The following is a 13,866-nucleotide window of genomic DNA, read 5'->3' on the forward strand; positions in this document are numbered from 1 at the left end:
ATTCTTGTTTAGCCGCCCCCATTAATAATCAAATTTTACCCAATTTACACCATTAATGATTACTACACTACCACCTTACATTCATTAACCCTTATCCTTGAGTGGCCTTTGGGCCTTGATAAGTGGTGACTCCCAAATAGAAAAAAAATAGATAATTTGACCACCTTATTGTCATCTCAGCTGTTCAGAGTGCCATAAACAAAAGAACTCTCACTTACAGAGGTTCTTCCACTTCAGATGTCGAAGTAATAACTCATAATTGTTCCCTTTGTCCTAATGCTACTTGTCGGATGGAATGATCAAAATTCAATCCTTTGAAGTGCATTATCTATATATTAATATGATAGCGTGTGTGTGTTATGTTGTGTCATTCTTATATCCGAGTGACTGCCGTTTAATTGTTATGGACTTCCATTTCTTGTAAGAAATAATTTTACCAAGAATTCTTCATAAGTCTTGGTTTTGGTTTCAATTATAGCTGAGGGTACTCCAGTAATCTATTTTTTTTTTATAAATAATTTTATCAAGAACACTTCATAAGTTTTAGTTTCGATTATAGCTGATGGTACTCAAGTTATATATATATATGTTTGGTAAACATGGCGACTTATACAACTGAAGAAGGTCGAAGGTCACATCAGCGAAAACGTTGTGTAAATAGTACTCAAGATGAGAAGATTAGTCCAATCAAATGATGCAATAATACCTCATTCAAAAAATTCAGAACTGTATATTCTGCAAGTTTTCACATCACGATCATCTGCTGAGCTTGAGAAAACGCATAAATATTTATACGAGATCAACTTTCACAATCAAGTCAATGTTAACGATGTGACTTTCCCTCAAGAATTTGCTAAGTTATTTTGTCTTCTGGAAAGAGTTTTAAAGTTAATTGTTATTGACGATAAAGATTTGTTCTGTAAAAGTTTAGGTAACGGGTCTGTTCAGGTCGATTCATTCAAAGCGATCTATCCTCTTGAACTATCATTAGCTCATAACCACCACATTAGTATCATTTGAAAAAGAGTTAGGAATGCGAAAATTGATGCTGCAAAATCAAAGAGGTCTAATTATCATATACTTGCTTAACAGTCGTCTAAATTTTTTTTGTAATGTCTATATAATTTTTTTTTGTAGAGTTGATATAATTTTTTTTTGTAATGTCTATATAATTTTTTTTTTGTAATGTCTATATAATTTTTTTTTTTGTAATGTCTATATAATTTTTTTTTTTGTAATGTCTATATAATTTTTTTTTTTGTAATGTCTATATAATTTCTTGTTGCACTTTGTCAAATGCGTGCAAAATCATATACACGCTGTTAATTCTACATGATAGCAGATGACAAATAACAAACAACTTTATTTACAAAACTGATGGATAGCATTAAAGGGATGAAGTGATCGGCGCGGAGATGTGTGCGCGACGGTGCATAAATGTCTTCACTGCTTTGTTGTTTCAACTATCACTGTGTTGCTCTTATATTGACATTCTTATGAATCTGAATTGGATTGTTCTATTGTACTGGTCACGGATGCAATTCTAATCCAGATTAAAATGTAGGATATCCGATTTTTTCCATTTTTACGTCATTTTCCATGACCCCAACTCTTCAATCGGAATGTAGGTTGGCATCATCGTTCAGCAATCACCCAATTTCTGGTATTGTGTGCGTGCAATTACATCAGATATTTCTCAGTGTTGCCTGTCACCTATCCAACATAACAAAGTGCCAAACACTAAGTGGGAATCTGTCCCAAAAAGGCAACATCTCAAAAAGACCAAAAACATCAAAAACTAAAAATTCTCACAATAATCCTCAAGTATACAATTAAATTCAGTTTTTAAGGAAAACTTTGGTTGTTACATGCTAGAACTTATAAGTACAGGTTTCTGAACAAAGAAAATAAAATGTTGATGGTATTGTACTTTATAATCGAGAGGAGTTTTTTAGCATCCTATTAGTGCACCAAAATGGGAATTCCGTAACACAAAAAAAAAAAAAAAAAATACTTCACTCACATTCAAATTTTGCAGTTTTTTCTAATAGTTTAATTAGTAACTAAAACTAATTATATTCGGCCATCATTACAATCTTACAAAGTAACAATGATTAACAAATCAACTTGTCTTTTTAAATGAAAATTTCTTAGCAAAATTTAAAAATATTACAAATTCACAATTTTATATACACTAACAAATTAAAAATCATTGTAATGACATAACAAATACAGAATCCTATTAAAATAATAGTCAAATTTTCAGAAATGGCAGTCATGACTAAGTAAAAATCTTCTATTTAATCATCAATGCTTGTCCAGAATTCAACTTAATTAAAAATAAATAAAAATATAGAAAGTTTTTTATAACATACATATCTGTCATAAAACGAAAATGTCATATTCCAAAAATTATGTAAATTAATCAGCAGTTTTTTTTTATATAGAAAATCATTTTTTTTAATGATTTTTAACGATTTACTGTTAATTGTAGCCATTACAAAGGTGATTTTGATCTCTATTTCTGTAAAGAGTGTTAAAGGGGAGGTAACCAGTGATTAATTTTAAAGATAGCAAAGAAAGACATGCCATCCTTATTTCTTTTTTGTTACATTTTCACCCCAAATAAGGCACATTGCCACTTTGATGTAGGGGGCTACTATCAAGGACATAAGCTACAGGGGTACTATGTGGGGAGTTTGGCAGCAAGATGTCAGTTCACGCTATACTTGAACTTCTGCATGTCAGGACAGTTGAGGAAGCAGGGACCCAGAAGTGAATTCCAAAGTCTAGCGGTTCTGGGGAAGAAACTACTGGAGTAGAAGGCTCTCTTACATTTAGGGATCTCTACTGTGAAGGGGTGGGATTTTGCTGCTTGTCGGGTTTGTCGGGGGTACTTACGTTGAGGGGGTACAAGTGCTTGCAGTTCGGAGCATTCACCATTAAAGTACTTTAAGAACAGGCAGAGGGATGCTACATTTCATCGATGGGACAGAGGCTGAAGCTTAGATGACAGTTCAGAACCTATTAGGTTGGAGACTCTCCTTTGAACCTTGTCTAGGAGTGAGAGACTAGTAGCAGATGCACCAGCCCAAATATACCAACAATACTCCATATATGGGCGAATGGTGGCCTTATAGAGGTACAGGATACTTTTGGGCATTAGTAGCTTTCTAGCACGGGAGAGAGAACCTACCTTTTTCGCAGCGGTCCTGGCAATTTCCTGATAAAATTTGATTTTCTTTATTAACTATCAATTTACGTGATTTTTGAAACATCACATTTTTGTTCTGACAGGTACAAAGATTTTTCTTTTGTATTTCTGTTTTTTTTTTTTTTAATTCGATTGAATTCTGGACCATCCATCAATAACATATAGTAAATTACAGCGCTCTTCATCGTACACGTGAAATACTGAAATGAAATACAGGGAAAATATAATCGCAATCTTCATAAACAAGTTAGGAACAAAACTAAGGGCATATAACTCATGTTCATAATTTTCTTCGGTAAATGTTTACTTTAACGACAACAGAACACTGACCAATAAAATTTGTTTTTTTAAAGGTTTTCGGGGTCGCTGACAACGAATCTGATATTCAAACCCGTCGCAAATTTACTGTTTGCATGATATTAACCCCTCAACCCTCGCACTATTTTGTGCCAACTCATCGCCATCGTTTATGCTATTCTTACATGATGCATTCGCACATGGATGCGCGTAGTAAGGTAGGGCGATGGAGAAACAGGGGGGGACACCACCCGCCCCCCCTGCCCCTCCACTGCCCCCCCCCCAATGTAAACAGAATTTTTGTGAAAAATTAAACAGTTCTGCTCGGTGTATGCCGGCGCGTTACTTACGATAAAAACGGTAAATTAAACTGCAGAAGCACCTATTAAATATTGTACAAGTTTTATAATTGAAAAAAAAAAAAAAAGAAAAATGCTTTTGTAGACCGCTCGTGAAAACTTAATTTTTTAGATCAATTAAAAAACCATCAAAAACTACGTAACACAGAAAAATGAATCACATTTTGTTGTTGAAAACTTTGTAATTTTAAATGTCTGCTAAAAAATTCTTCCGCGATGTAACAAGTCACCTTACTACGCACGTCCATGCGTGAACGCATCATGTAAGAATAGCATAAACGATGGCGGCGAGTTGGCACAAAATAGTGCGAGGGTTCAGGGGTTAATACCATGCAAACAGTAAATTTGCGACGGGTTGGAATATCAGATTCGTTGTCAGCGACTCTGAAAACCTATAAAAAAAAAAAAAAAAATTTTATTGGTCAGTGTTCTGTTGTCGTTAAAGTAAACATTTATCTTTTTCTTCTTAACAGGAAGTGTATTTAACAAGAAAGAAAAAAATTAATATTTTATGATTTAAGAGGGTTGAACATTTGATGCGTTTTTGTTATAACAAAATTCAAAAATTGCAATATCGAATTTAAAGTAAAACCAATTGTATCTATTTAACTGTCATGTCACAGTAATGAACATATCCAAAAATTATGAAAAACCATAAGGTAGAAAATTAATTATTAATGAAAACGGTTTTTGAAACAATTAGCGAAAATTGAGTTTTGCTAAACTGGCTTAAATTTTCAGTATATCCTTATCTCCCTTGTTATGAGTCGAGTCTCCAGTTTTTTGTTTTTTTTTTGTTTGTTTTTTGTTTTTTTTTTAAAAAAACTCAATTTTTTGCTAATTGTCTTTGAAAACTGTTTTCATTAACGATTAGTTTTTTACATTACCGTTTTTCATTACTGTAACATGACAATTGGTTCTACTTAAAATTCAATATTTCGATTTTGGTAAAACTACACTATAATAACGCAATTTGGAAAACAAAAAAAAATCAATTTAAAAAAAACGGTATCTACTGATTTTTTTTATGTCAATTTCAACTAAAAGCAATGCTATCTACATAATTAGCCTGTCAGAAGTACTTAAATATTACTGCATTATTTAAAAAAAATAAAAAAATAAAAAAAACACCAGTTTTCGATCTTTATTGTAAAAAAAATCTTTTGCCATATTTCTTTGGGAACATGTGACATAACAAGGGAAGTAACTCAGTTCTGGTAAAATCAAGGGAAGTAACCCATATTTATAATTGTTAATATTAACAATTGTTACATGCTATTTACCTCTACTTGGAATTCTGTGTTTTTTAGCTAAGCATTTTATTTTCGCTAATTTTTGTCAAAAAATCGTTTTCTTTAATTTTTTTTACCTTGAAATTCAATATTAAAAATTTTGAATTTTGCAATAAGTGTAGTTGCACCCAGAATTCCGCTACAATAACAAAGTAGCAATTTTACATTTCAGCGTTTCACATGTACGATGAAATTCGTGATGAAAACTCGGTCAGGGAAAAGTAGCCATCTTTATAAACAAGTTGGGAACGAAGGGGATAAGTTCATAATTTTCTAGTTAAAAAGATCACTATTTATGTGCATTGCTCCCCACGAGGACAGAGTTAAATACAAGTTCGGTTAGATATAGTTTAGATGATTATTATTGTGCAATTCTAACTTCTGTTTACCTCTTTCAAATCTTGTTCATTGTCAGTAGACAATAAACAACTGCTGGACAAATAGAGTACAACTTTATCTAGCAATGATGCCAAACTGCCAACATTCTACGTTCCATTATCAAGGACCTCCTGATAGCAAAACATGACGCACAGCTGACACAATTCGCCACTTCAATAGTCAAGTCCAAAAATGCAACTCTTCTGAAAAATCAGGCTTTTTTTTTTATATATCTAACCGGAAGCGTCTCATTTGCATCTTGGACAAATAGAGTGCAACCTTATCTATGAACAAGACAACCTAATTCCAATTAAGCTACCATGTCTGCTGTACAATGCCTTTCTCTACATACAACTACATCACACCAGACCTTGATGCAGCTATTATGGCAGCAGTCCTGACAACTCATGGTGCCATACACACTGTTGGTGCCTCTATTCATACGGCTACAGTTGAGAAGGTTAAAACACTCAATCATAACAGCAGCTGATACTACTGACTGGGCCTTTCAATTATGTTGGACTGAATGTGTAGCTGCCACAAAGATATCCAGATGCAAAAAAGTGATCCAACTATTGGAATGCTGTGATGAGCCACTACGTAGGGATCTCACTCACACTCCAGGTGGGAAATTCACAGACAAACCCATGGATAAGATCATGTGTGCAATCTGAAGCTAATCGTCCAAAAAGAAAACACAATGGTTACACGGGCCATACAGCACAATATGCAAGATTGTGACAAATTTGTACGCCACTTTGGTGCTCACCTTCAAGGACAGGCAGATATATGTAAGTTCGTGATCACATGCCCAACTACAACGTAAACTACACTGACGCCATCATAGGCGACGTGCTGAGGTGAGGGATTACGGATCCTGATATTCAACTAGACCTCCTGGGAAATACAAACCAGGGCATGTCATTAGAAGAGTTGTTTCAATTTATTGAAGCTAAAGAGGCTGGTAAGCGATCTGCCTCAAAATTGTTAAACACCTATTCAGTGGAAGCTGCACAGTCATCATACTAGAGAACTAAGTACCAACTCGATGAGGACAAACAAGGACCATGTTCCTACTGAGGTAAGCACGGGCATGGCACAAAAAGCACTGCACGTCTACAAAACTCAATGCATAGCCTTTGGACACAAGTGCGAACACTGTCATGAAGACAACTACTTTGAAAACGTGCCGCAGTGAACGTACCCCTAATTTTACCCGACCATCACAGTATGAAAAATCCATGAAAGGAAATGCTGTTTTTAATTCTATGTACTGCATACAACTCGATCACCATGTACATGACAGTCTTTTCAACACTTGAATCAAGCAGAACTCCAAACCTCAACCATTCATAAATCTAACAGTAGAGGCTCTTCCTGGAGAGCATACAGCTCTGGGCATTGACTTACCGGCACGTTCTGTGGCTATTGGTATGCCAGCCATGGCCAACACTGACTGTCAAAGTTGCCTCGCTGGTCTCAAACTGGGCCACCGCCTTATGCTACATGAATCGGACCTGATTCCAGTAACGATGCACATGTATATGGCTACTAACATGTGTATGGCTACTAAAATGTATATGACTACTAACATGTGTATGGCTACTAATAGCAGCACCAACATTTTACTTTCGCTAATTTGTGTCAAAAAATGTTTTCTTTAATAATTTTTTTGCCTTGAAATTCAATAATAAAATTTCAAATTTTGCAATAAGTGTAGTTGCACCTAGAATTTCACTACAATAACAAAGTAGCAATTTTACATTTCGTCATTTCATATGTACGAGGAAATTCGCGTTGAAAACTCCGTCAGGAAAAAGTAGTCATCTTTATAAACAAGTTGGGAATGAAGACGATAAGTTCATAATTAGGAGCCATTTACTGCACCACTTTAGCAGAAATCGACATTGACAACTGTTCGAAATGAGACAAATGACATATATCACACCATCATCAGATAAACTATTCCTAAGCAGAGAAGCTTGCACAGATTTTGGCTTGATTGCTCCTGATTTCCCTACCACACGACACATACAGTCAAAATGCTGTAATCATAGTTGAGACAGACAGGGCAACTTGCAGATGCCCAATGCACCATCCTCCACCTCCAACAGCACTCCCATACACAGCAACAGAGATAAAATGTGTGAAGCTTCAGCAGTTTCTTCTTGATCTCTATGGCACCAGCACATTTAACATATGTGAACATCAAACATTACCTATGATGGACTGCCCACCGCTAAAGCTAATGGTGAATCCGGAAGCTGAGCTTGTAGCTCATCACACACCTGTTCCCATACATTAATGGGAAAAAGTCAAAAAGGACTTGATCGATACATGCAATTGAACCAGTACCAATTGGTGAACCTGTCATCTGGTGTCATAGAATGGTGATCTGCGCAAAGAAAAACGGCTAACCAAGATGCACAGTCAATCTTTAAGCCCTAAATGCCTATGCAACTCATGAAATGCATCATACACTATCACTATTCCTCCAAACACGATCAGTGCCATCTGGTAAAAAGAAGACTGTCCTCGATGCATGGAACGGTTTCCACAGTGTACCTCTGTAAGGAAGATTACCATCTTACCACATTTATCACCCTTAGGGTCGATATTGCTACAGGATGGCCGCAGAGTTATACTGCTTCCGATGATGGATACACACAATGCTATGACGAGATTGTCATCGACATACCAAACAAAATGAAGTGCATTGATGATGCTTTGTTATGAGCTGACAACTTGGCAGAAAGCTTTTTTCAGACCGTAAACTGGCTTGACATCTGTGGAAGAAATGGCATCACACTTAACCCTGATAAATTTATTCTCAGAGCAGACGTTAAATTTGCTGGATTTGAGATCACCAAGAACGATGTCCGTCCATGTAGGAAGTATCTACAGGTAATTCTGGATTTCCCAACACAAAAAACATCACTGATGTTCATTCACGGTTTGGTCTCACTAATCAAGTGTCTTATGTCTTCAGTATGACAGATCGCATGTTACCATTCAGGGAACTTCTAAAACTGGCCACCCAAGTGGAATGAGAACCTAGAAGCCTTCTTTCAGGAATCCAAGGCATCGATTGTTGCTGAAATTGAACATGGCGTCCACATCTTTGATCCGGTTAAACCAACATGCTTGGCAACCAATTGATCAAAGTCTGGAATCGGATTTTGGCTCCTACAAAAACACTGTAACTGCCAAAAAAAGAACCGTTTTGCTGTTGCTCTGGCTGGAAGGTGACCCGAGTTGGCAGCTGGTTTACACATGCAGCAGAATCATGCTATGCATCGATAGAAGGTGAGGTACTTGCAGTTGCAGGCGCCTTAGGAAAAGTTAGATACTTCTTGGATGTTCAAACCTGATCATTGCGGTGGACCACAAACTGCTGCTAAAAATATTCCTTGATAGCTCACTTGAAGTTATTTCCAATATCTGCTTACGGAACCTCAAGAAAAAAACACTACAATACAGATTTACTATGGTCCACATCTCTGAAATAAAAGATCATGCCACTGACTGCATGTCACGCCACCCGATGGGTGACCCTATAAAGTTCATACTATCCGATGACCTGGCATCCCTGTCCTCAGGCCACAAATTTTTTGAACACTCAACCCAAGTACTATTTAACCTCAGAACATATGACACCATCGAATGTGACGCTGAAGAAAGTGTCATTGCAATAGCAGCCACATCACTGGACGCACTAAAACTCAAAGCCGTCACATGGGACACAGTGCGCACAGCCACCGTATATGCTTGAAAACTAATCAACCTTATAAAATCTGGCATACCTAAATTTCGCCACGAAATGCCACATCACATGAGTATTTCCCGTTCCATGATGATCTCTATACTTCAAACGGTGTTATAGTCTATTAGAACCATGTTGTCATCAAACGGTGTTATAGTCTATTAGAACCATGTTGTCATCAAACGGTGTTATAGTCTATTAGAACCATGTTGTCATCAAACGGTGTTATAGTCTATTAGAACCATGTTGTCATCAAACGGTGTTATAGTCTATTAGAACCATGTTGTCATCCCACTCATTACAAGACGAGATAGTCACTACTGTACACTTGCCCCACCAAGGTGCAATGTCTATGAATGTAAGGGCTGAAGCGTCCATATTTTGGCCAGGGATTACGTCAGCCGTCACAGTTCACCATACAAACTGCTTGCAATGTAACCGGAATGTACTTTCAAACCAGAGAGCTCCACCAATCCCCCAACAATCCCAGAATACTCAGTGCCTTCATGCAGATTTCTTCATCTATCAAGGACACCACTATCTAGTTGTGGTGGAATGCTATTCCAACTGGCCCATAGTTGAAAGATCCTCAGATGGTGCTCAGAGACTTATTTCCTGCCTAAGTCAGATCTTCATAACCTATGCCATATCTGTGAAATTAGCTTCGGACGGTGGACCAGAGTTTACCACTAACAGCATTAGGCAATTCCTCACAGATTGGAGTGTTCACCAAAGGTTATCTTCGGTAGCATTCCCTCACAGCAATTGCAGAGCGGAGATTGGCATCAAGACTGTAAAAACGCCTCCTCAAAGACAACAGAGACCCCAATAGAATTATCGATACAGATTCATTTCAACATGCTATTTTGTAGTACAGAAATATACCAGATCAAGACACCAAGCTGTCACCAGTCATGTGTATTTTCGGTTGTCCCATTTGTGACTTGATAACCATTATACCTAGAAATTATCAACCACATAACGCATGGTGCAGCATTTAGCAAGCATGTGAAGAAGCCCTACAAAATTGGCATATGCGCTGTGCTGAAAGGCTGTTGGAACATTTACAAAGACTCCCACCACTGGTTGTTGGTGACCATAAGCACTGTGAGAAATTATAGCAGTAGCAGCGGAGTTATCATTGGTTAATAATTTGTCACGCCACTCGGAAGAGATTGGGCGCGAAATTTGTGTCTGTTTTTCAGGAGACAGTTTTCGACAAGACAGCGAACGGAGGAGACGTCACCCTTCCCGCCGCACCATATGGCAGCCTTTGCCTCAAGATATTCCCCACGAGGGGATTTTAAAAACCCTAAAAAATGGGTTTAATTAATATTCGGACTTGTTTGTCCAACAAGGCACGAGTGAACCGTTATGATAAAAAATCTAAGTTAAACGTGTTTCAGCGTGCCAATGTTAACAAATCATTTTTAGACGAAAAGTCTAAGTTAAACATTTCTCAACTTGTCGACAGTGACGACTTACGTTGAAACGAGAAGGAGATGGACTTTTTAACTCTGGATAAACTGTTAACTCTGTAAATCGAACTCTGATACTCCCAAGGGAACTTTTGGATCATAAGATCCTATTATACCCGAGCCAGTTATGTGCAGCTGAAAAAAGTGTAGCATTTTTTTTTTGCAACCTCGAGGATTACATTAATAAAGATGTCTGTTCAATTTTAAGGTAATTTTGTTATTTGCTTATATTTTTTCATGCACTGCTAGGCGCCCCCAAAAAAGGGCTACATGGAGGGAATGGAAATATTTCTCACAGCACATTTAAAACCAGGTCGGTCCTTATCTGTGCAAATGGGATAAAACTGAAGTAGTAATCAAAGTCTGCCAATTCGATTAATATATAATAAGCATTGACGGATCTAGGCGAGTGACACTTCGGAACAGAAAATTCCTACGAAAGTATATTCTGGTGCAACTCCCTCCTCGAAGGCTGACAATCACAGACGATCTTAGATTGTATCATGCTGCCCTCATCAGGACACCAACAACTGGTGCACATGACGATACCACAACATCACCCAAAGTCAGGCTCCTATTATGTCCATATATCCTACCATATATCTCCCACAAACGGACTTCTTGTCACACTAAACCTAAAAACTTAGGTCAGGGTTAAAGAAAAAAAACCAAAAAAAAACCAGTTCGATTTAAATTCTGTAAAGATACCAAATACAATAATAACTTATTAAATTTTAAATTGTCTCAGTCTATAAGGATTTCTTTCGCTGACTAACCAAAGACAGAAAAGATGAAGTGCAGTATCAGAATTTGTGTTATCACTCTTCCTTCTGAAAGGTGACTATTTTTCCGGTCGAGTTTTCATTTTAGCGTTTCACGTGTACGATGAAGTGTTTTTAATGTTATTTCTATTGCACTAAAAGATGCTTTAAAGTTTAAAAAAAAAAAAAAAAAAAAAAAAAAAAAAAGGGGCTATTTGGCAATAATTCCGACACCCATTTCACTCGGAATAATTGTTGCGACTGAAATACAAATGAGTTAATACTTTGCTTCTCTTAATTTTGGTTGGTTTATTAGGTGCTTCTACAGAATTTGAACTGCACCTAAAACCGACTTTTATCAAACTAAATCTAAAACTTTAATTAGGGTTAGTTTAGGGTTAAGGTTAAAAAAAATGTTCAGTTTAAATTCGGTAGAAGTACCTGTTATTGTTTAAAATATCACGAAACGTGGTATTTTTGTACATTTCTTAAAAAATACTTGGATTTTTATTCTCTGCTTTTTAAATTTAGTTGTAATATATAACAAAATATAACAAAATAAATAAATAAATAAAAAATAAGACTTCTTGTTTAAATATATTTGCTCGATGAGAAAATGCAAGCAAAATACAAACATAAAACGAAAACACGTTATTATTATTGTCAGTTACAAAAAAAAAAAAAAAAAAAAAAAAGCGAAACTTCTGTTTCGTAGGAAGATTACAGAAAAACTTTTTTTAAAAAGAAGGCAAAAGTTATTTTTCATCTGAACATACCGTTCCAGCAACTGCCATTGTTGGGTCTACAAAACAAGAACGAACGTGAACTCTCTTCTTTTTCTTTTCTTTTTTTCTTATCTTTTCTTTTTGCCGGCTAAATACAAGTTCGCTGCCGTCGAAACGGGTTTTTATTTATTTTTGAAAAATACAGCTGTTGCTAAGCCACAAAGGGGAGATAACCCCAGATTTAGTTCCTCCCCAAAATATCTTCCATTCTTCGAAATTATTATATACAGTTATAGTATTTACCTCCTTGCCAGGAGGTTAGACACAAGGTAAAGCGTGTTTTTCAGAAGCCAGTGCATCAGATTAAGCACACTCTGGTCAATAAGAAAAAATGGCTGAACGGCTCCGTTGACATTCACCGGTAGGACGCCTTAAACAATTATCAATAAAATAACCCCTTCTCAGATAGAAGGTAACGCATGGGAGGCTTGACACAACTATAATTAAGTTGACACAACGATTCCAATCAGATCACCAAAGTTAAGCCATGTTGAATTTGGTCAGTAATTAGATAGGTGACCACTTGGGAGTCTAATTACTTTTTAACAAGTCTAATTTACTTTTTAACAAGTTTAATTACTTTTTAACAATAACGGTACAAGTAAAAATGGTAGCAGTGCATCATGAAGCCAGAAAATAAAGCAGTACTCCTTCTTTTTTCTCAGGCAGACCCAATCTTGCACCTCAAGATATGACCACAAGTTTTAGTTGTATATGTGTTATGTGTTAGAAAATGCATTGAATTTTTCTGTTTCGTCGTCTTCCTTCTCTGCTTATTCGACAATGCCAGTCAAAACCAAAACAAACGATACATGGGTATCTGCCTGACTCCGAAACCAAAATTCCCTAAACTCAGAAATTCACTGTTGTAGTAGTATGGCATAACCATGTTGACATACCGGTTCCCACTGGATCACCAAAGTTAAGCAACGTTAAACCTGGTGACCATTTGGGACTTCCAGGTGTTGTCTGTGCTCTCCGCTTATCTCGGCATTGTTTCTAGCCGTCCTGGATTTCTCCTTGCCACTAGACTCAAGCAGAGCCGATTTAAGGGACGTGTGTTTGGGGACTGTGCCAACCTTGTCTCACAGTTACATGCGCAGCTGCTCCTACTGGGGGTATCCTTTGTCTTTCAAGACTGAAGGGAGGCATCATAGTAGTAATTCTTCTAATGCACTCGCCTCTAAAAGACAGAAGGTCTGCTATGTCTGCTGTCGATACACAAGGGCTGGGAGGAGAAGAAGAAGAAGAAGAAGAAGAAGAAGAAGAAGAAGAAGAAGAAGAAGAAGAAGAAGAAGCAGAAGCAGTAGGCATGGTTGGTTTAATTGGGGAAAAAAGCAAGACTAACCGTGAGAATTCCCGAGACTCCAAAGGGATAAAAGACCAAACTCGGGTGGACAGGGGCTGTGCTTTTGCTTAAAACAGAAAACTGGTGATAGAAGAGAAAAGTTCCTTTCAAAAGAAAGTTCCGGGGTGTAAGGCAGGACCCAGCAATTTTCGACCATGCTTTATGTCCTTGAGGCCCGCACATATGCAAAT

The 13,866-nt window shown here is 36.8% G+C and overlaps 2 protein-coding genes across 3 annotated transcripts in view; one reads left to right on the top strand and one right to left on the bottom strand.

The window, feature by feature from the left end:
• LOC145294106 (uncharacterized) overlaps positions 1–13,866 on the bottom strand; it is a 169,091-nt gene that overhangs the window by 150,059 nt on the left and 5,166 nt on the right. Inside the window, exon 1 of one of the 2 annotated variants that reach the window (XM_080141179.1) lies at positions 12,319–12,650. The exons of the other annotated variant lie outside the window; for it this stretch is intronic. Coding sequence (XP_079997305.1) covers positions 12,319–12,336 — 18 coding nt within the window. The 5' untranslated portion in view covers positions 12,337–12,650. Of the gene's footprint in view, positions 1–12,318; positions 12,651–13,866 lie in introns of those variants that run through there. 2 annotated transcript variants of the gene reach the window in all.
• The window catches only part of LOC145294107 (nitrilase and fragile histidine triad fusion protein NitFhit-like), a 165,198-nt gene that overhangs the window by 82,072 nt on the left and 69,260 nt on the right, over positions 1–13,866 (top strand). The window lies entirely within an intron of this gene.

Source organism: Euprymna scolopes, chromosome 15, assembly GCF_053919585.1.
Source record: "Euprymna scolopes isolate OS-2025 chromosome 15, ASM5391958v1, whole genome shotgun sequence".
In the NCBI taxonomy this organism is placed as follows: Eukaryota; Metazoa; Mollusca; class Cephalopoda; order Sepiida; family Sepiolidae; genus Euprymna; species Euprymna scolopes.